We start from the raw sequence: 22,640 nt of genomic DNA on the forward strand, positions 1-22,640 counted from the left end.
ACACAAAACCTTTCCTCCTTCCCCTCTTTGGTGTAGGGATCTGTGAGAGCCTGGCAGGGAAAAACATGGGGCTGTGGCCTCCACCCCAAAGGGGTGCTGGGCTTATTCTTTTTCCCCAACGCAGACTTGGGTTACTTTATCTTATCTCTATTAACTTGCAGTCAAAGCCTGCAGTGAGGAGGCCCATTCAGGCTGCAGTGGTCTTCATGCAGCTCTTGTTACCCACTTTTACTATAATAGGCAAAAGTTTGTCATAAAGATGTTTAAGCCACAAACCGTAACATCTCAGTCTCTGACAGGCAGAAAGAACTGAGGCTGGTTAGGTTAACTGCTCTTTAAGAACCTGCTCTGGAGAGTTGATTCAAAACCACTTGCTGGTTTCTTACTGTTCTAAGTTCCTTTTGCATTTTTACCGCTTACAGACTATATCTGTGTACATTCTGGTTTCCTCCTGTGTAAATGAAGAGAGCCCAACTGTGTAAGGTCATTGTTATGACATGAGTACCATAACAATTTCTGAATACCTTTGCCACTACTGTCATTGTTGTAGTGTGGGACAGCCATGTCATGTGACTAATAGTTCCTTCAAGGCTCCATGTTGCTGTACTTCCTTCTGGTTGTCCCTTTTATTTGTTAGCTTCTTATTCTTGTGCTGACTGGTGAGAAGACATGAAAAGTTGCTATGTATGAATGTATCTTTTTCCTTCTGTTTTCCCTGTCTGTTAAGTTTCTGTGTTTGCTTTTGAGTATCTTTTAAATACAATCCAGGCAAAGCAAATAAAATTGGTTTACTCTACGTGCAAGGTAACAATATATAATATGCTAACCATGGCTTACTCTCTTGAAAAAGGTGATCTGAATCTTGGTGTTTACCTGAGCTTTTTAGTGGTGACAGGGTGAAAAAAGAGTTACACAGCTGAAAAATTAATGAGACCCAATTTAATTTGGTCTACTCAAACAAATAGTACTCAAACTAATACCACATTGTATTAAGATTTCAGAGTCAGTATTACTTTTTATCTAGTTTACTTCTAACTTTTATTAAGCTTTCCTATACCTGCTCTATTAACTTGTAGGTAATGATTTATTATATTAATTTGCTATTTAAGCATTGTCGAGCAAACCTACACCACTGCAGAATTTGTGAGTCAGGCTATTGACATCAGTGAACCCATTGGAAATCTTAAGAAGTTGCTGGAACCCAGACTACAGTGTTCTCTGGATGCACACGAGATTTGTCTGCAAGATATCCAGGTAAATTGAAAGGTTATGAAAGATTTAATTTCATAATAGATATCCTAGTTTAGGGCAAATTTTGGGAGGAAACCTCCAAAAGGGATCCCTCTGGAAAGCAAATTCAAGCGGCTTCTCCCCAATCTGGTTTGGGAAGTAGATTTCCTTAGAGAAATGTGAAAGAAACTGTTCGTTCAACAAGCAAGGTGTTCACAAGCATAAAGAATGAATAATATTGAACAATAAAATCTCTCGCTATTCTGAAGAGATGGCAAATTTAGAAAGTCCTTGCCATGGGTTGTAGCTTGCCCAGTCTCTTATTGGTCCCTGCAGCACTGAAAATACCGTGTCCTGGGCCCTGGTGTGCCTGCTGTGAGCTCCTGGTGATTTTCTGGGTTTTCAGTCCAGGTTTAAACAGTTCCAAGAAAAAGAGAAAAAAAAACAAAAAAAACCCAAAAAACAAACAAACAAACAAAAAAACCAAAGAAACCCAGTTTCTGAAAACAAACTGCACACTTCTTTTCCCCCATTCCCTCTCAGAATGAGTCTTAAAGGTACAGAACTTAATATCCAGCATAAACATAACAGACAACTGGGGATACAAGCATCATAAAGTCACCCCAGGACAACAGAGAAGTGTTCTACATACATTTTCTCTTTTTTCCATTGTCTGGAATTCATGTGGATTAACTACAATTAAGAGTTTAATTGCATGTCAGGTTCATTATCATCAGACCATTTAATATATGCACACTAGTTCAGTGTGAATACAATCAAAATATTCTTGGAGTTAGTTCCTGTGAGTTAAACCACCTTGCAAGTGGAAGAAGGAGGGCGATGACCATACTACTTTCTCTTGAGGTAGCCCATGTCATTTGTTGCTGCTGGAACTTCATAAATCTAACCTTCTTTTGACTCTAAACGAGAAGGTTTCTTTATTATTGAGGTATAGAGGTAGCAAAGCATTACTCAAGAAATGCCCCCCATTTTTACAGGCATTGCCACATGTTAGACAGTATAACTGATTTGCTTTTCATTTAGCTACATGTTTTATTTGAAGTTAGAATCAGACATTTTTGGCTTTTTCAGAAACAACAGAGAATATTGTTATAAGATAAGAATTTATATGAAGGTGTTAAAAACTCAAGAGAAGGAAGTCTAGATAGTTTTCAGGTAGTGAAGGTTCCTCCCTGTATTGCATTGCTTCTTTTAGGTCAGAAAATGTTTCTGCAGGTGAAAATATCTTAAACAGAACAGAGTGGCAAGTTTCAAATATGATCAGATTTTTTTCTGTTGTGTACTATGTTTACACGGTAGTAAAAATATTTGCACACTTCTTTGGAAAATTTGCTGCAGGCACCAAGTGTTTCTAAAGTTCAAGGGAAAATAAGTTTATTGTAACTATGAGACTAATACATCTTTTTAATATTTTAATTTTTAATGCTTTTATCAAGCTGGACCCAGATCGAAGCCTTTTTGATCAAGGAGTGAAAACAGATGGAACAGTGCAACTCAGTGTGCAAGTAATATCTAGGCAAGGTAAGCACTTAAATTTGTCTGTTGTACAGACAAACTAATATTGCAGGAATACTTGTGAGCAAACCTAATCTCCTATTCCTAGCTGTAAAATTGAGAAAATCAATGAATGGTCACAGAGTTTGAGAATGTCTTTTTCATTGTGTACTGTTCTAAGTAGTAAAATTAAATGTCATGGACTAATACTATTTGAAATGTTTTTTAAAGGAATTTCATATAATTTTTATAAGTAACAAAATCAAACACAAATCCAGAACCCAAACAACTCTTCCTTGAGTAGTGTCCATTGCATTATGAGGTTTTCCTCAAGGTTGAGTAGGTAATCATATCAGACAAAGTATTGACACAGGCAAAAGATTTTTGTGAAGGTAGGTGACAGTTTCGTTCTTGTGAGGCAAGTGAGCTTGTGTGCTTTAGGAACAATTACAATTTGAAGGTAAATGTAACTAATTGAAAATCCTTATCAGGATCACTATTTTTTCTTTGGATGAGAAGTCAAAATAAACTGTTGTGTCAGAGGAACATTAACCAGTTTGGTATGGATTTGTTGAGGCATAATTTTTATTTGTGTTATCTGGTATGACAGGATTTCCCCTTGTCAAATTCTCAGGAACTAGCAGCTTCATTGTTTTGCTTTTTGTCCTAGTTTTCTGCTTTGCCCCTCCATATGTCTTGAGTGGAAGGACAGCCACCACTCTCTAAAGGCACTGTACATATTGGGCTGTGGGAACAGCTACAGGTATTTATTTCTGGATTTTTAAACAGGGACAAATTCATTCAGGAATAGATTAGTTATCTGTTTTGAGTTACATCAGCAAAGCAAATGAGCAAAATTTGGGGGGTACTTTTTGTTTCCTTGTGGCTTCATTGTCAATTAGACTGAAGACTTTGCTGCTTTGTATTAACAGTCTTCGGTAAGACACAATTTGCACTTAATGCTGAGTGTCAGGTGACTAGTGCTAGATTGAGTCCTCAGTTCCCCATATGTAATGGGAAGTGTACTACCTTTCTGCTTATAAAATAAAATAAAAATATCCTTCAGGGAACTATAATATTAATTCATGCTCTTAATTCATGCCTAGTCACTTCCAGTATTCAGTGCTCAGACTTCCATTTTCAAAAGGGTGTGAGTGATGAATATCTTTACTATCATCCTGTGTTTTGTTTTCTTCTCTTTTATGTAAAACTGAGGTTCATGATCATATAGCACAAGGAGCTTCTTGCTCCCTGCCCCCATCACACCTTCTCTCCTCTCTCTCCCTCCCTCTCCCCTCCTCCCATCTTAAAAGAAACATTTGAATATTAAAGTACTTCTGTGTCACTTTGGAACACTCTTCGGTGTTGTTTTTCAGGCCTTGATACTTGAGCAACTCATAAGAAATCTGTTTGTTGAAGGCATGTAAAATATGGCAGGGCAAAATATTAGAAAACAAATAGCATACATTTAAACAGAAGGAAGATATTTAGATCACTAATAGGAAAATGGACTTGTTGCTCTTGACCACAGTACCCCTTTGAACCAGATGGGAAAAAACGGCTTCTTACTCCATCTTCATATTTTACTTGCATGAATGAGGTTTTGAGAGATTCTCAGTTCACTTATGTTAATTTTTCCCTAACTTGTGTAATGTATACAAGTCAGCTAGGAGTAATCAGTGATGCTTGGATTGGACTCTCTTATTTCTTGGAAGAAAAGCTGCTTTGTCAGTTCAAATGTTCTACCACATTTTGATCAGCTGACCTTAAATTCAAAGACAACAGGTGAATTATGGTTGTTTAAAAAGTCTCTTTGGGTTTTTTCCCCCCAAGGTCAGAATTAATGAGCTATAGAGAGACGTTTTTTGTGTTTGGACTCAGTTGTTTATTTTTTCTTATTTGTATTACATTCTTACAGACAGTGTGTTTGTCTGCATGCTAAGCTAACAGTTTAGAAAATGGAGCATCACTCTTCTGTAGCTGAACTTGAGTGTAGTTCTTATATAGCATTTTATTCTACAGCAGATAAAATACCATTCCTATTTTTTCATTTTACTAGTAAGATCCTTATGGTGCTCTGCCTTGTCCTGACTAATTTCCTCTGGTTGGAGGAATGACAATGTATGTGGTTTTCCTTTCATTGTGAGAGCAGCAGCTTTGAGTGCAGCCCAGTTCTCTACTGCTCAGAATTGGGCCTCTTGCGTATCTGTGGAACTGTGAGTAACTATGTTCCACCGTATGTCAAAGAATTTGAAAAAAGCTTTAGTGTTGAAGACCTCCACAATAAGATATTTTGTGGTTTTTTCAATAATAATTTCTGAAATACGTAGGCTTTTGTTATTTTTAGTATGTAGAAGAACAAATAGTAAGTGTAATGACACTTAATTGGGTTAAAGATGCTGTTTTACTAATGTCCTGTTTCTGGCTATGGTTAATACTAGAAATTTCAAGGTGAGTAAAACCAAGCAGGCTGCCTGTAGTCATCACCCCAGTATAATCCTCTACCTTCAGACAGTTGGCAGTCCTGTCAACATCTGCATGTGTCTTGATGGCTCATGTCCTGAGGCTTTGTATTGCTTGTACCAGTGTATACTTCTGGGGTGGGTGGCATTGTGTTCCACAACTTGGGCGCCGTCCGAGGAAGACTGGTCATCTCTTATGCAGTAGGTAAAGGGAGAAGAGATGTGAGGAGAGATGCAGACAAACCCAGGGAATTAATGTTGATCTAGTGTTGCAGTAAGATGGCAGACTGTTAATTCACAATTTTACTTACAAGGTGTTTCCTCTACAGATGCATTGCTTTTATCTCTGTGTTTGTATTGTGAATAAAGCATGAAGTTTTTTGACATGTAGTTTTGTGATGCACAGTGAATTACTTTGTTGAGCAGTAATGAACTGTACCTCTCTAGAAGCTTTTTCCTTTATTTTTTGAAGATCAAAAATAGAATCTTGACCCTTAGTGGCTTCCCTTACCCATTTTCATATGATTTTGGAAGGAGCATATGTTGTACATGTTAGTTTTTCATGGCCTAGGTAAAACACTCTCCTAAGGAAAATACTTGTTTGCTTTTTCTTCATGTTTGCTTCATCATCTAATCAGCCACTTACTCGTTGTCAACATTTATTTTCACATCCTCAATTTCACATTGCTGAGTTTTGTACTCAGTGTCTTTGTGATGTTTGTTCCCTTTCTAATATTTTTTTTCAAGCTGAATGACTTTTAAAATCTAGAGGAATACTTGTCTGAAAAAGACTTATTTTTTCTTATTTGTAAGACAGGTACATACTCCATTTGTTTTCCCTTACAAACTGTGACTGGATTCTGGATTTAGCATTTAAGGCTGTTACCTGCAGAACCATCTCATGCTGTGCTTTAATGTAGATTAGACAGGAAGGACACAAAGTAATACCTTTATGGTACAGAATATTGAAATTACTCTGGCTCTATGATGTTCCGTGAATCCTACTTTCATCAGCCTAACCATAGTCAAAGTTTTCCAATTCATGATAAAATAGAATTGGAAAGATTCTTTGTTTATGTGAAAATATGTTTGATAAAAATCTCTTAAAGTAAGTGTGGTTGTTGGCATTATAATGACAATTGTATGTCACAAAAATTGAAATAATTTTGAAAAATCTTCTATACAATGTCAGAAATGTGATGAGGCACCATCTGGACAAAACACCTCAGAAGACAACAGAGAGAGTGGTGATACAAAGCATTAGTGAATGTGTTCTTTCTTGCTGCAGAATGGATACAGACATACCTTGTTAGCTCTGTGATCTAATATCTGAAATGGCACACATAAAGCCAAAACGCGAATAGCTGATGAAGCCTAAAATGGGAAGAATTTTCTTTTAACTTGCTGTTTAACACACTGTCTGCTGTGGAGTACTGAAAGAAAATGTTAAGTACTTTGTGTAGACCCCAGAGATACCAGGGAAGTATTGTAAAGGCTGAAAGAAAAGCCTTAGGGTTGGAGTGAAGCTGGGTGAAAAGGACTGAGTGAAAAGGACTTGGGTCCTTTTGGAGTTTGCTGTTTCTATTTGTTTTGGGGGTTTTATTTGGTATATTTCTTACAGACCAAAATACTTGTACTTTATGCACACATGTTGAACATTCTGTTCATGAAATAGATCACTTAACTAGAACAGGAAGCTGTAGTACTGGGGGAAGAAGGAGGGACAGCTTTGTTATTCATGTTACTAAAGCATACTTAATAGAGTATGTCATTGTAATATAGGACACCCGCAGAAATTTGATGACACTTTTGTGTCCTGCTTCTTTCCTGAGTTTGCTAACCCTACTAATCAGAAAGCTTTAAAACAATGTTTTTGTCATATTTGCATTACTCTCTTTAAGTTTTGTGTTGTTTCCATGCTCAGGGATAGAGCCCAAGTTGAACATCCTGGAAATCGTGAAGCCTGTGGAGACGGTGGAGGTTGTGATTGACCCAGATGCTCATCATGCAGAGGCTGAAGCTCATCTTGTTGAGGAAGCTCAAGTGATAACCTTGGATGGGACAAAACATATTGCAGCAATTTCAGATGAAACGTCTGAGCAAGTGACACGATGGGCAGCAGCACTGGAAGGCTACCGGAAGGAGCAGGAGCGCCTTGGAATACCTTACGGTATTATAGTGCATATGTAGTGCACAGCTATGGGTGTATTCAGCTGGGGGCTGGGCCATTGTGTTCTGTGTGGGGTTGGTGCTCCAGGACCTCAGAGAAGGAAACCTGTGGTATGGGTTAGTGAAATGCAAATAATCTGCATAATGGAATTAAATAATCATGGAATGGTTTGGGTTGGAAGGGAACCTAAAGACCATCTGGTTCCAATCCCTGCCATTGGCAGGGACAACTTCGACTAGATGAGGTTGCTCCATGCACCATCCAGGGATGGGGCAGCCACAGCTTCTCTGGGTACTGTGCCAGGGCCTCACCACCTCCACAGGGAAGAATGTTTTCTTAGTACCTAATCAAAAAAACAAGTAAAATGGATGCTCATAATAGTTTCATTAAATGAGTGCTTTCTTGCCCTAACTTACCTTGTCAATGCAGTTTTTAAAAAGCACTTTTCTTCCTGCCCTCCTTAAAAATGTGTGTGTTAGTGATAAAGCTCTTCAGGTTGTGTGTGGAATTGAACAGACTCAGTACGTGGTAATGGGGCCTGTAAAGTTCCTGAAACAAATTGTTCATGGACTGGAGGATCCTGGCTATTCTCTTAAATCAGATTTTGTATGAGAAGCTGTACTGGCCTTCATCATATTGGAGGAAGATGATTAAAACTAAAAATAAATATTATTCTAGATGATCATCTTTTTTTTAGTTAATTTGTTATTTAGCAGGTTGATCTTTGAATGTTAGCTTAAAAAAAATTTCTCTGAATGTCTGTTTAAGATTGAACTGGAACTGTGGGATGTAGACCTGTATCATATTTGTGAGATTATCCAGCTGAATTGCTTCTTATGACTGGCAGAAATGTACTGTCAAGGCATATTCAGGAAGCTGTTCTATATGAGCAGACCTGTAAAACAATATATTTGGCAAGGAGGATATTTGGAAGGGTTTAAGAATTCCCGTCAAGTCACAGGTCTTTGCAGGATGTAGCTCGCCTGTATTCTGAGTATATTTTTGGTAACTAAAGCAAAGGCTCTTTCATGGCTTTTTAGTTTTCTAATTGGTAAGCACTTCAAAAATAGTTTTTCTCATGTTATGTCTGTTGATAGTCAGGGATTTGATGCAAAATGTTTGAAAAAAAAAAGTGAGGGATTTCAGAAGCAGACTAATATTTTCATCATGCTCTCTAAAGAAAATTACTTAAACCAAGGTTGTTATGTTGAATAGTATTTTTAATAAACTTTAATAATGTTGATGCTTTAAGAAAACCCTATAACCCCCAACTGTGGCTTCAAAAGTTTAATGATCTTTGGGCCATAGGAGCGCAGATTTTTTAGGAAAACTGTATTAGTTCATTATGACAGAGTTCCATGGATTGCAAATAATAGTGTTCTCTTGATATCAAAAAAATGTGCTAAATTACACTCCTAGAAAGAGTAACACTTTAAATGTTTTCTGAGTAGACATTACAGGGACTTGGGCTGAAATAAAGTGCCCTAGGTTCAACATTATAACCCAAAAGTATTTCTTCAATCTTTTCAAGAAGATGTTAAGAGTTGATGTTAAGAGTCAAGGCTATTCAATAAATAATCATTCAGAAAAGTAGTGGTTCTTTGTCTTCATTCTTACAGACTTCTCTGCTTTGCTGCAAATGGAAAACTAGCTTTTAGCAGGCCTTTAAAATGTTGTGGCTTTCTCTTTATGTTATGTTTAGGTGGGTTTTATTAGAGATTATAAATACTCTTCTGTTAAAAGTATTTCTTCTATTAGAATCCAAATATTTGGTGCCTAGAAGGAAGGAAAATACTAATTGTTATGAGAAATAAATGCAGAAAACAGAGCAGCAGAAAGCTTGGGAACCACAGAAGTGGTTAGAGAAAGTAATTATTTTTGTTTCCTTGCAGATTGTGTTCTGTCAATGAGAACAAATTAGAAGCTTTTTGATGAAATTTCACTGCTGCTGATATTTGGTAGATCAACCCCCTTATGGTGTGTCTTCTGCCACAGGATTAATTACATTGCACTGTTTTAGGTAGCATTAGTCAAAAATGATGCCATGTAGCTGTCCTTTGCTAACCAAAACTAAATTTGTAGCTCCTAGATAAATGTTTAGGATACTTTACTTTCTTTAATTCTTAATTTTCTTAATTTTTCTTAATTCTTAATTTTATTTATTTTGAATCTTGAACATTGTCAAGATGACATCTGATTGGAATATCAGAATTTAAAAATACATTATCACTCTGCCCCAGTGAAAAGTAGATGTCCTTACTTTAGTTACTAGTTCTTACCTGTTGGCATATTTTAATATATTATGTACAACATTAAGATCTCAAAAATTGATGCTCTGTCTAAAAAAGTCATGCAGAAACAATCACTTGCCTCCAGCAGCCCAGTGCTCAGCCAGGCTCTATGCAAGGGATACTTCAAAAAAACTCTTGCTCAGTATTCCCTGTAGTGTGGAATATCCCTTTGGTCAGCTGGGATCAGCTGTCCCTCCTCAGTTTCGTGTGCACCCCTAGCCTACTTGCTGGGGTGGATGAATGAGAAACACTGAAGGCCTTGCATTGGAGTCCAGTAGTCTGACCAGGTTCTTTTAGATATTCCATGTGTGGAGGCTGTCATATTGAATATCAAAGTTACTTGAAAATCATTGCTGTTATATGGGATTTATGGTTTAGTAGAGTGATACAAGGTACATTGTATGGTACAAGGTACAAGGTACATTGTATGTACATTGTATGTGCTCGGTAAAACCCAGCACAAAGGCAAGATAGATGAATAGAGCAATTGCAGAACATTGCACAATCCCAATCCCAACAGGATTACTGGTATGGGTGTCTATAATATACTCATGAGATTAGGCACCCCTAATGGCCAGGAAGGAGAACATGAGTTGCAGCCAACTTAAGCCCATTGTTCTGTTCAAAACTCTCTTGCTAGTTTTGTGGTTTATGTTCTCTTTGTTGGGCTGAGCCACATCTTTGCAGCTTCTGCAAGCGCTGCTCAGCAGTAGACAGAACATCTCAGTGTACTATTAAGAGTGGTTTGGTCACCAGCCTAAAGTACAACACAGTAGTGGCTTCTGGGAAGAAAATTAATTCATACCAGACATATCCAGTGGTGGTTTTTGTCAGCAGAAACTGAGATGATATGAATGAGTTTAGAATTTATTATTTTGTCATAATCACAAACTGATGAACAGTTTTGAAGAGTTTCCTTCTCTGAGAGAAAGTACTCTTTTTTTGAAGCCAAAGACTAAGAAGAAAATTCTTTGTGTTTGAGATATGTCAGGCATAGTTCTGATATAAAAACTTTCTCTAAAGAAAATTGCTCTTTCACCTTTTCTGTCACCCCACCATCCCACACCATTCCATCACCATTTTAAGCACAGTCACCAACTTTCCAGGCAGATTTGGTCTCAGTAACTCTGCTTCTTGATGTTGTGCTTTTACTCTTATGGACGTTATTATATAATTGAGGAGGAGCTTTGCAGTGTATGATGAGGTGATTTGCAGTTTCATCCATCTTTTTCAGACCCAGTTCAGTGGTCGACAGACCAGGTGCTCCACTGGGTGGTGTGGGTGATGAAGGAGTTCAGCATGACTGACATTGATCTCAACGCACTCAGCATTTCTGGGCGGGACCTCTGCAACTTCAGCCAAGAAGATTTCTTCCAGCGTGTCCCACGGGGAGAAATCCTCTGGAGCCACCTGGAGCTTCTTCGAAAGTGTATGGCAGTTAGTTGTTTGGCTTTTTTCAGACTTCTTTCTTGAACTATAAAACCAATTATAAGCAGTCATTTTTCCTTTACTTAATGTTGGGGGTAAAAATGAGGGTATCAATACAAGATAAGAGGAGGTATTAGAATGTTTGCTGCCACGAAACATTGTCTTGCAGACTGCCTGTCTTTTACCAAACCTCGTAACTCGTAGAAAGTAGTAAATGATTATTCCACCTTTGTTTTTTATAAAGCTTCATAGTTTGTGCATCTGCTGAATTTGTTCTTTTTATAATTAAATATTTATTTAGAGTTAGTAAATGTACATTTCTGTGTCATATAGAAGTGGAGATTATTAAGCACAGGAAGTGAAATCCTTAGTACACAATACAGCTGCTAAGTGACTCATTGTATGTGCATACTACAGTAACATATATGTGCATTTCAGATGTACCATGCTTGTACATCTTACCAAGATTACAAGTTACCAGATGTAACTTGCCAGACTAATAACTATTTCTATCTTCATTTACATAATATCCCTGAAGGTTTTTAGGGATGGAGAATCCATAAGGCTGTGGAAATTTGCCATGTACATCATTCTAAAATGAATGACAGATGTTAAAGGTCTCCACTTGTAAGACCATGAACTGTACATGTCTCTTGCAGAGTAATTTTTATTTCTTTTCCTCTATGAAATATGAAAGTTTTTGATCTTCAGGTGACTTATTATTCACAGGTTAAATATAAAACTGCTGGGTTTTTTTTTCCAATTTGTAGATGTGTTGGCTAGCCAAGAACACTCTGGAGAAATAGCAACTGTTACAATTGATCAGCGTAAGTGCTTCTGTCAGCATTTATTCACACAATTCACTGTTTGTAGGTTTAGCACAGTACTGTGGTTCAGCAGTATGATAGTACATTTAGGAAATCACTTGGGAGGGTATTTTTCCTTAGGGAAGGGAGGAACACATACTTTAAACTTCAAAACATGACATTGAGTTTCTCTACATTTTGTTTGGCTGAAGGGTAGTGTTTGACTTGAACTATGGAAATTTACAACTTTTATTTTGGATGGTAGATTTTCCACTTTCTTGAAGTAAGCTCTCTAGGATACATATTTGAGGTTTTTAGTTGTTTCAGGGCTTGAGGTTATATACTGCATTAATGAATTTATTTATTAAAATTAATTTATTATGATTTAAATGGATCTATTTAAATATTAATTTAAAATAAAAAAGTGTTTCAAAAAACTGAAGGGTTCAGTGGAAGAGATGATTTGCTTAGAAACCAATATTAAAAATAATACATTAAAGTAGCTTTCCAGTTATTTGAAGCTCATTCTTTCAGCTAAACAGTGTCATCAATTATTAAAATGCACCAATTTCCAGAAGACTTATAAGCATCTTATATATTTAATAGACAGACTGTTTATTACATCCTGTGGTTGTGTCTAGTTAAAGCCAGCTTGAGTGGGGCATCTGCACCCTCCTACACCATTGCAATAGAAGGTGTTTGCTGTTTGAATATCAGGTATGGAGGTTGTGTGGTGGCTGTAGAGGAAAGGGCATTAAGGCAGATCATGTGGGAACAGCATGAAGATGAAAACAAGGGCTTGAGAGAGTTTGGGTTCTTTTTGTGGAAGCATGTAATAGTAATACAATAAACTAAAGCTGGTGTTTTGTCTGTGATTTGACACTTCTGCAGTTAGTCTAAAACTACAGTTTTCATGCAAGAGGTAAAAATTTCTTTAAATTATACTTAGCATTGTAACTTAATGCCATGTACCGTTTTAGCAAAGGAAAAAAATTGCTTCTAGATGTTATGATTATAAATAAAATATCCCTATTTCTGTGCCAGCAATTTATAATTGATGTTCTTTAACATTCTCTGCTCTACAGCTGTGCAGATTATACCAGCGTCTGTACAGCCTACTACCCCAACCACCATCAAAGTGATAAACAGCAGTGCAAAGGCAGCTAAAGTACAGAGATCTCCAAGGATCTCCGGGGAAGATAGGAGTTCCCCTGGAAACAGAACAGGTATTGCCTTCATCATTTTTACATGCTAATGCACTGAACACTGACCCATTAATTTGAATTGCTGTTTGATGAAACATGGCTTTGTAGCTCCAAATGTGATGTTTGTAGGAGTCCATGTGGTGTGAAGGGAGCCATAGGTACAAAAATCTGGTAACCACAGCCAGCCTTGGCAAGTTGGTCAGCTCACACAAGCACCATGTCAACATGATGCTGCAGTTTTTCCCTCCTGCAGCAAATAAAATGCATAAATTTCCCCATCACTTAAGAGTCTGTCATCTCAAACCACTGCATAGCATTTAATCTTAAACTTTTAACTTGTGTTTGCCAAAAGGGAATAAAATAAACTGTATGTTGTAAAATGTAGCCTAGCTGCTACTTGAATTGTCTGTTCTGCTCCTCCTCTGTTTTTCCCCAATCTGGTGACTTCAAAATTTATAAAGTTTCTTATTTCTTGTTTAATTAAATGAATGCATGTCAGAAAAACTCTGCACTAAATCTGCAGTTTAATTTTGGAATTATTGTTATTTGTACATACTCTTTGAATATTAATTTCTTTATTTTTTCTTGCTGTCATTTTTGTTTTGCTTATCTTTAATGTTGTGGATTTTTCTGTAATAATCTTCCTTCACTTCTTCCTTGAGTTTTTATTTTAGTTATGTTATTTTATAGAGTTTTAGACTCTATAAAGGCCTCTAATGATGTCATTCAGAATTTTAAGGCCAAGGTTTTATTGGCTGACATTAGCAAGGAATACTCTGTGTTTCTGTCTTTAGTCATCAGGTCTCTCTGTATTTCATGGAGAATTTAGGAATTTAACTGTGGGTACTTGAGTTAGAAAGAAATCTTAATGATTGGATGTGAAAGATGCTACATTGATGTAAGCTGAAGTTTGGGGGTTTCTTTTGTGTTTCTCATATTTCATGTTGAAAATTTGAAACCTTTTTTTTTAAAAAAAACCCAGCTTCTATTACACATATGTAGGTGTGTGTGAAGAGGAATAAGCAGCTCTTGCGAAATCTGTTCTATTTTAAAGACAGATATGTGTCTAAATTATTATATTGGGGGGTTGGGTTTTTTTAAGTTCTAGGGGAAGATTTATGTGAAATCTTGAAGATTTTTTTTCCTGTATTCAACATGTTTTAAATAGAAATGGGTACTGATGACTTTGCAGGGAAATGTTTGCGAAAGAATCATTAAGAAGGGATTAATTAAGTGGAAGTTTTCTTTCTATCATGTACACTATGCTGGTCTGCTTTAATATGTTGATGGCAGGTTTTCAGCCATGAGTGGAACATAAAAAGGACAAGTTGAAGTGAAACTTGATACTCCTGTTTTAACAGGGAACAATGGCCAGATCCAGCTGTGGCAGTTTTTATTAGAACTTCTCACTGACAAAGATGCTCGGGACTGTATTTCTTGGGTTGGTGATGAAGGAGAGTTTAAATTGAATCAACCTGAACTGGTTGCACAGAAATGGGGACAGCGCAAGAACAAGCCCACGATGAACTATGAGAAGCTTAGTCGGGCTTTGAGGTAAGAAACTTAAGGAACTCATGGGGTATGATTTGCTTTCATTTGGCTACGTCATTTTTTATTAACATAATGCAAAACTTGCAGCTTTTTTAGTAAAGGCATAACCAAATCTTCTGAAGCTGGTTCTTGCAATGAAATCCTGCTGGTCTTAGGGGAGAGGTAGTTGCTGGGCTTTTTGCCTTTGTTTTGTTGGGGTTTTTTTCATTTTTAAAGAAGCTAGTAGAATAACTTCTTGAAAATAGATTTTCTTTTTTCAAGATTGTTAATTTGGGTCACTCACTTCCAGAAATATACCTCCTTTTTATTTATCTTCAATATTTGTGCTTTTAGTAGCATGCCAAACAATATTGATTATTGGTGAAGGATACAGAAATATGTGAATTATTAACTTTTTCTTTTTTTTATGTTCTACTGTCCGTGTTCTTCTTTCTCTTGTTACGGAATAAAGCAGATTTACTTCTAATTGTTAGTGGTTCTCTGTATATAAGAACCTTTTCTAACTTCAAATATTCATTGTTTCATTTCATTGTTCTTGTTGTGTGGATCTTAAATAGAAAAATACACGTGATAGCTATATTTCAACGGTTGCAATTCCAACATCACACTGATCTGAAGAAATGGAAGTGTCTCAGTGTCTTCATTTCATTTAGTTTGACATATGTAAAAGGGACTTGTATTATTGAGTCGCTGTGGGTGAGGTACTTGAGGAGGGGGAAGAATGCAATTTTAGAATTTTAGACTGCTTTTCCCTGATTATTTTAGTCTTTGGAATATTTTGAAAATTCATCCATGTTCTTGGGAATTGTTGAGAGTGAACTTCTGTTTTTTTTATTGTGATATCATTAAATATATTTGTCTTGATTTGTTTTCAAGAAAGATGGTTTTTGCCTAATCCTGCAAATTATTCAGACAGGTTTAGAAATTCTTTTTGTATGAGTGAAATTGCATTTTGAATGACATCTTTGTTTTACTTCTTAGCACTTACAATCCAAAAGTGATTTTGGATACATGTTGTTTGCATGGTTGGTTTTTTTGAAGTAAACTCCTCTAGCATTATATAAAAATATCAACTTCTATTTAAAAATACCACTGTAAGAAATTATGGTAAAGTATCATAATCTTTCTTTACCCTTTTAGAGAGGATTTAATTAACATTTGACAGGCTTGAGATATACAGCTATACTATACCATTTTGTTTGTCTTGGAACTTCTTTAGGCACAGTATTGTGGATACCAGAATTGTTTTATGTGTTTGACAGACAAGTGGAAAAATTAATGAAAAATAAATAATTTTAATGATTTTAGGTATTGAAAAATGCAACTTCTAAGAGTTCTTGAGCCTCGGGTCACTAAAAGCAAGAGCATACAGTAGATGCTTACTCTCATGCTTTTCCTTAGGTGTTATGTTTCAGTCTGTTGGAGCCTTTGCCTGTTTTAGATCTTTTTTGGATCTTTAGTCTAGTCTTCTATGGCTGTTCTTGCATTATTTATATATTAAATAGAATGTTCATTTTTTCCATAGAATCACAGACTCTCTTGGGTTGGAGGGGCCACAGGAGGTGTTTGGTCAAATTTCCTGCCCAAAGCAGGACCTTTCCATTGCAGTTCTTCAGCCTTTATTGTTCCAGTACCATTCTCATGTTTCCAACCTGTGTATCTCTGAGTCTGTGTACTAAAGGCATATGTGAAAACCTTCTGGTACATAAAAACTATGTAAACCATGATGATGTTTTCAGGTTTCATCAACAATCTTCACAGAAGATGCCCAAGGCAGCTGAAGAACTTTGGAATAATGTTCTTATCATTGGGATATTAAACTCCAATTTGCATAAATCACTGTTAAAAAAGTTTCGCATTTATATTTTAGTCACAGAATTGCAGAAATCACATTCCTCAAAGTGGTGTCATTTTGGCAGCTGCATCAATATTGACATGTTTTCTAACAGTTTAATGTCTGAAAGGATATTTAATGCCTCTTGCTACTCCTGTGATAAACACTGTTGCCAAGCTAAAGTTTGATAAATTATTATGTGTTTAGTTTACTAATGTGTTGAAATCACTGTGTCAATTATTGATTAGTACAGGAAATCATTGGTATTATTGAGAAATACACTGGCTCTTCTGCACAGCTGTAGGAAAAGCAGGCATAAGGAAACTGGGGCAGATGGCAGAAAGGGAAGAGCAGCTTTTTTTGTTATAGATATCTTGGTTAATGTTTTAAAAATCCAGGTCTGTTTAGTTATCCAGTAGGGAGGTGAGACTTGAAGAAAAATAATCCATTTCCTGGATTCTTAAACTTCTTAAACGAAGTTTCCATGTGTCTTGGAATCTTCTGGTAACTTTGTGAACTTTCATGGGTGTTTAATTTTATTTATTTTTAGGTTTCTGTATTTTTGAGTAGGCAAATGCTGTAATCAGGAATGCATTTAACATAATATTGAAAATACCCTCTTGCCACATTGACTAATTTTAACGTGAGTGTTTCAAACATGAGATGTAGGAGTCTTGCATGTTTTGAGCTTTTGTATAAAAATAATTTCTTGTGGTCCTTTTCCTTTCTGATCACACCAGTAGTGTGGACTAAATCATTCAAGGTATATTCTGTTTTTTAAAACATTTTTCTGCAACATTTTTTGAGACAGGAATGATTATATGGGATTGTACAATAAATGTAAAGGCTTGTACATAGTTAACTAACTTTAAAAAAATGATGACCACTGCCACTTGACATATGCCATAGCCACATATTACAAATTATTTGTTTGTATTATTACAAATTATAATTGTAATTGTACAAATTACAAATTATTACAAATTACACATATTTGTTTTTGTACGGGTGCTTCATATTGCCCCAAGTGAGCAGAGTTCAATTTCTTTATGTCCTCTATCCTGTCATATTCAACATGAGCCTCTGCCCAGTGTTCCTACACATTATTTCACACACAAAGGACACACCAGATTATTGCTCATCCTTCCCCAATTTTGCCCAGTACTACAAGACTGTATTTCAAAGCTGAACATAAATTATCATCCCACTCTCATGGTTACAGAGTTCATTCAACCCACTGCAACTAAATCTCGGTAAGAGGTTGAAAGTGCTGGACACCATTGCACAACAGTTCCTTCAGCTGGTGCTGAGATATTTTGGAGGACAGGGCTGGCATGAAGAATTGCTGGGTGGAAGCTGTAGTAGCAGCCAAGAATGTAGAGATGTAGAGAAGGAAACGGAGGAGTTGAGGGATGTAGGTGGTAGTTTGAGGGGTAGAGTGAGGAGAAGGACTGAAAAGGAAGCTTTTTTATAACTGTATGTCGTTCAGAAGGAGAGCTTTAGGAAACAAACCACACTGTCTTTACCCACAGAGCAATAATAAGCTACTCTGACACTTCCTGTAGTCCATGAGAGACCTCTGTGGTTTCTTGCATGATCTCAGTAACCAGCAGGTTTACCAACATTGTTTTCTACACAGCCTGTCTCTCATATATCTTTGGTCCTGCTGCTTAGGTCCTAATCCTCAAAAGTAAGGCTTCTTTTTCTGGAACCGAGATGTCTGAAGAATTTACTTGGATTCTTAGTTACCTCTTTACCACTAGAGCTGAGGGTCAGAAGTTCATCTTTTAATTGACTTAATTTTGCTAATGAACAGGAAACATCTTTGCTTTATGAACATGTCCCAGGATTAAGTTTTAGACAATCAAGAAATCTGGGTTCATTTGTTCTACATTGGTGGTGGTTTTGAGGAAATTATATTGTGTGAGTTGTGTTGGTTGAGTTTTTATTATTTTCCAAATTTATTACAAGCTTGTCAAGCTTATCAAATCCAAGTTACATCCCAGTCACTTAAATATCCTTAAAGAGAATGTGATACACATTCTATTAAAGCTTGTAGTGAGAGAAGAACAGCAAGAACTTCTGTTTTATCGGTGTGACCTGAACTGTCTCTGGAGTGGGGCAGGGAGGTGTAATAAGGTCATGTAGACCTTGTTATCTCAGTACATTTCTGCCCAATCTGAAAATTCTTTTTGTCACACAATATAAAAGATATTTATTGTTAGAGAACTGTCTTTTAGTTGTAAATAAAGGGAAAGATGTTGTTTTGACAGCATATGAATTATAATAAAACAACACAAACAAAACAAAAAACCTAAACCAACAAAACCCCACAAATTCAACCAATGTCTTTATAGTTTTTTTTCCCTCTTTGAAGACAGTATGGAGGGAATAGCTGCTTTCATATCATAGAAACTGCTTGGTAATTTTCAACCTGTTTCCAGCATTGTTTTTTTTTCTTCAGAAAAGCAAAGCAAAAGACAATAATAAGGGGAAAGACAATATTTTCTTATTATGACAAAGCACTATATATAAGACATCCTTCCTGCCAAGCTGTTTTTAAACTACGTAAGACTTATTCCTGAACTGGTGCTTCCAATGGCCTGTAAAATAATTATTGTGTTTTGTTTCTCCTTAATATACCAAGGTACAGACACAATTTTCAACACTTCCCTTTTCTCATATCAGAAAATGCCTCAACAATGTCTTAGTATATGAAATTATGAGAATCTCAATGAGAAAAAGAATAGTATTTTAGCTCTGGTGACCTTAACTAAGTAATGGATGCATGTGAAAATTTCAGATGCTAAAATTCTCTGTTATTGATTTCAATTTTGCAGGTATTACTATGATGGAGACATGATCTGCAAGGTGCAAGGCAAGAGGTTTGTGTACAAATTTGTGTGTGACTTGAAGACTCTGATTGGGTACAGTGCAGCAGAGCTGAATCGCTTGGTCACAGAGTGCGAGCAGAAGAAACTGGCCAAGATGCAGCTCCATGGCATTGCACAGCCAGTTACAGCAGTGGCACTGGCTACAGCATCCCTGCAAGCAGAGAAAGATAATTAAGCACTGGGACCTGTAAGTGGGAACCTGAGGCCTTGCATCTATAACCAGAGCAGTTGGTGCTCTTAACCTTTATCAGAGTTGGAAACTTTTTTTGTTTCTTGACCATACAATATAGAGCATGATTTTTTATAAAGAACTCAGACTTGCATAAATTTGGATCTTTTAATAGCATATATTTTAATGTATGTTAAGGGATCACCCCAACTTCTGCAGCTAGTGAGAGGTGGAGCCACTCAGCGCTGTGACCACTGCTGTGCAAAGTAATTTCTGCAACACTTAACAAAAATGAAGTCCCTTTAGTCCCCAGGCTGATCAGTTCTATAAATGCAGCCTTTTCCAGTCTTTTGTTCTCTGCTGAACTACCAAATGGCATTTGATGCTTTCAAAGTTTACAGTATATTCATTATTCTGTTAATCAAGTGGAACTGAAAGACATGTTAAATGTTACAAAGCATCAAGTTCTTAAAATAGCTTCTGTGTTTAAAAGCAAAGGAAACTTAAGACCAGATTTAACTGGAGATCAGTGCTGAAGAAGGAGATCCAGGTTTAGATATGGCTTAGGTAAAAAGCCAGTTAAGAGTATTTCATTGTAATATACACATTATATGCATATACGAGGGCAGATACCTGTTTTGAAATACGTACTTGATGTTAGCCATTTTGCAGAAAGCAAAGGTGAACTTCTTCCTCCACTGCCATTCCCCATCAGGTAATTCAAAAACTTGAAAAAACAGCCCTCACCCAAAGAGTAGATTGTTTTGGTGGGGAGTATTAATTCTGTGTTCTGCAAGGTGCTTATACCTTACCTGCATGGTAGTCAACCTTAGTAACCGAAGACTTAAGTTAATCACAGTCAGTAGTCCCTGGTTAGGAACAGAAAGCAAACTGAAAACAGTTTCACAGAGAACTGAAGTTTAATTTCCCAATCATTGTACAGTCTAACATTTATTAACTACAAAAAGGTACTTTTTATTTAAAATTAAATTCTCTTTGAATTTAAAGTGATATTTTTGAAGCTTCTTAGGCCAAATGCATGCTTCAGAGCTGGGTGCAATTTGAAGTCTGAGTCAGGATGATGAGTCAGAAATAGTTGGGATGTATCCTGAATTCTGAACTACTCAGTCCTTCTTGCAAACTTACACATGCAGTAAAAAAGTAGGCTTCAGCTTTTGAGTTTCTGTACTGATACTTGTTAGACTGCTTCTTTTGATGTCTGAGAACAGTATGATGTCTGAGAACAGTTGCTTTTGCCTCTTCATGTTAATAAACAGCATAATTGCTATGTCACCATTGATGTTCATCAACTTTTTATAAATTAAACCCCCTCTGGTAACACTTAACAATTACGAGGGCAGATGTTTAATTCTGTTAGGGGATCGAGCTACTCTTAAACCTTAAATCCAAAGTCCTTGAACAGTGAGGTTCTGAACATAAAGTGTGCTTGTGCTGAACAGTGAGAGCACTGGGCTGCTGCTCTTGAGCTGAGCAGGAATGCTTACACTTACAGGCAGAAGGCAGAGAATACAAAGACTTGTGCATATGCTAAACACGTGTTGAGGACAAGGCTTTTTGTAGGTGGATGCTCATCTGCAGGTAGTTTTTGCTTGACTAGAAGTATTGCATATAGTTCTAACTTGTGTTTTTTCATCATTGGCATGATTATAAAATCAAAGGGGTTTTTGCTGGATTCTTTTGGTAACTCTTGCTGTTGTTTTCATCCTTGAGTACTTATAGCACCCCATCTGCTGAGTATGCTGATGTAATTTTGCTTTTAAAAAACATTGTAAGCCCTGAGCAAAAAATATAAATGTATCTGTCACGAAAGGTCAACATCACTCCTTTTCTTGCTATTAGAGTTGATGTCACTGATTGGCAAGTGTTGGAGGTGGCTTGTGCAGGAGATTCAGGTTTGCTTACCAAGAATTATGTGAAGTTTGTATTTGAGGGCAGCAGTTCTGCATGTAACAACATTCCGTGACTAAACACAAGTCTACTACAAGTCACTAGTCCTAGTTAGCAGAGTTCTTGAGATGCCTTTTTAGTTCAAATACAGGATAAAAAGAAAAGGAGGTTAAAATACCAGCTTTCTAGATCAAACCTGACTGTGGGTAAACACACAGCAAAATTGAAAAGTAGTATCAATACTTCATTCTCCTGCCACTTCTCGTTTCATGGTAAGTCCCATGGGAGAAACTTCTGCTCCCAACCTTTGTTTGTGATTATATCCTGTTGTTGCTTTGCAGTCTTTCAGTAGTATTGTCCTTGAGGTTCTTTGTTGTGGTTCCATCTGCTTTTCCACCATGTTCTAATTAGTAAAGAAAGAACCTTTCAAGCAGTATAAAATTATTATCAGACTCTCTGTATTGAGGGAGAAATCTATGACTTGATGTTAAACTTCAGTAAACAAACTAACTTTAGTAAAGCAAAAGATGTAGAATATATTGTCAAAGGGTTTTCTGTTGCTGCCAGAAGGAAAACAGAATATTCTCAATTTTTGTAAAACAGAAGGGTTTTTGCATACTTTTTACTCTTAAATAAAGACACTTATACTCTGCTAATAATTACCTATTTCTTTTGTGTTTTGCTTTTTTGTAATTTTACATGAAACAATTTTCTATTTTTACTCTGATAAAGTATTTGTGCATAAAATGTCAATATAGTAAAATAAAATGTTATACAGCTAATTTGCCTTCTTAATTTTTCAGATATTTTAAATGTCTTTCAGGGACAAGCAGTTCAAAGATGAATACCTGCCCTTTATTTTTTTTTCTCTTAGAAGTCAGAAGGTCAGTACAGAAAGAAGGCAAACTCAGTTTATATTCTGAAGATGCCTCTTCTTTGACTCAGTATTTAGCTATGTGTTTCTACTTTTAAACTGTAACTCGCTCTCCTTTATTTCTGTAGCAGCTTTCTTTAACATATTAATTGTAAATCTCAGAATGGTGCTTAGGTTAAACGAATGACGAAAACTCACTAGGACAAAATGGAGCCCTGTGAAATGATTCAATTTATGCTTTTAGCAGTGTTTAAATCAGAAGGGTTGACTTGTAAATTTTGGACTTTTTCATTCCTGAAGCTG

General features: G+C 36.4%; 1 protein-coding gene across 2 annotated transcripts in view; it reads left to right on the plus strand.

Annotated features, from left to right (window-relative positions):
- The window catches only part of GABPA (GA binding protein transcription factor subunit alpha), a 28,108-nt gene extending 5,983 nt beyond the window's left edge, over positions 1-22,125 (plus strand). Inside the window, exons 3-10 of one of the 2 annotated variants that reach the window (XM_015628845.3) lie at positions 1,110-1,254; positions 2,688-2,772; positions 7,132-7,377; positions 10,903-11,097; positions 11,867-11,923; positions 12,988-13,128; positions 14,469-14,661; positions 19,333-22,125. In XM_015628845.3, coding sequence (XP_015484331.1) covers positions 1,110-1,254; positions 2,688-2,772; positions 7,132-7,377; positions 10,903-11,097; positions 11,867-11,923; positions 12,988-13,128; positions 14,469-14,661; positions 19,333-19,561 — 1,291 coding nt within the window. In that variant the 3' untranslated portion in view covers positions 19,562-22,125. The remainder of the gene's footprint in view (positions 1-1,109; positions 1,255-2,687; positions 2,773-7,131; positions 7,378-10,902; positions 11,098-11,866; positions 11,924-12,987; positions 13,129-14,468; positions 14,662-19,332) is intronic. The other variant, XM_033518149.1, reaches the window with a different exon arrangement.
- The last annotated feature ends 515 nt before the right edge of the window (positions 22,126-22,640 follow it).

The sequence above is a fragment of the Parus major genome, chromosome 1 (genome assembly GCF_001522545.3).
Source record: "Parus major isolate Abel chromosome 1, Parus_major1.1, whole genome shotgun sequence".
In the NCBI taxonomy this organism is placed as follows: Eukaryota; Metazoa; Chordata; class Aves; order Passeriformes; family Paridae; genus Parus; species Parus major.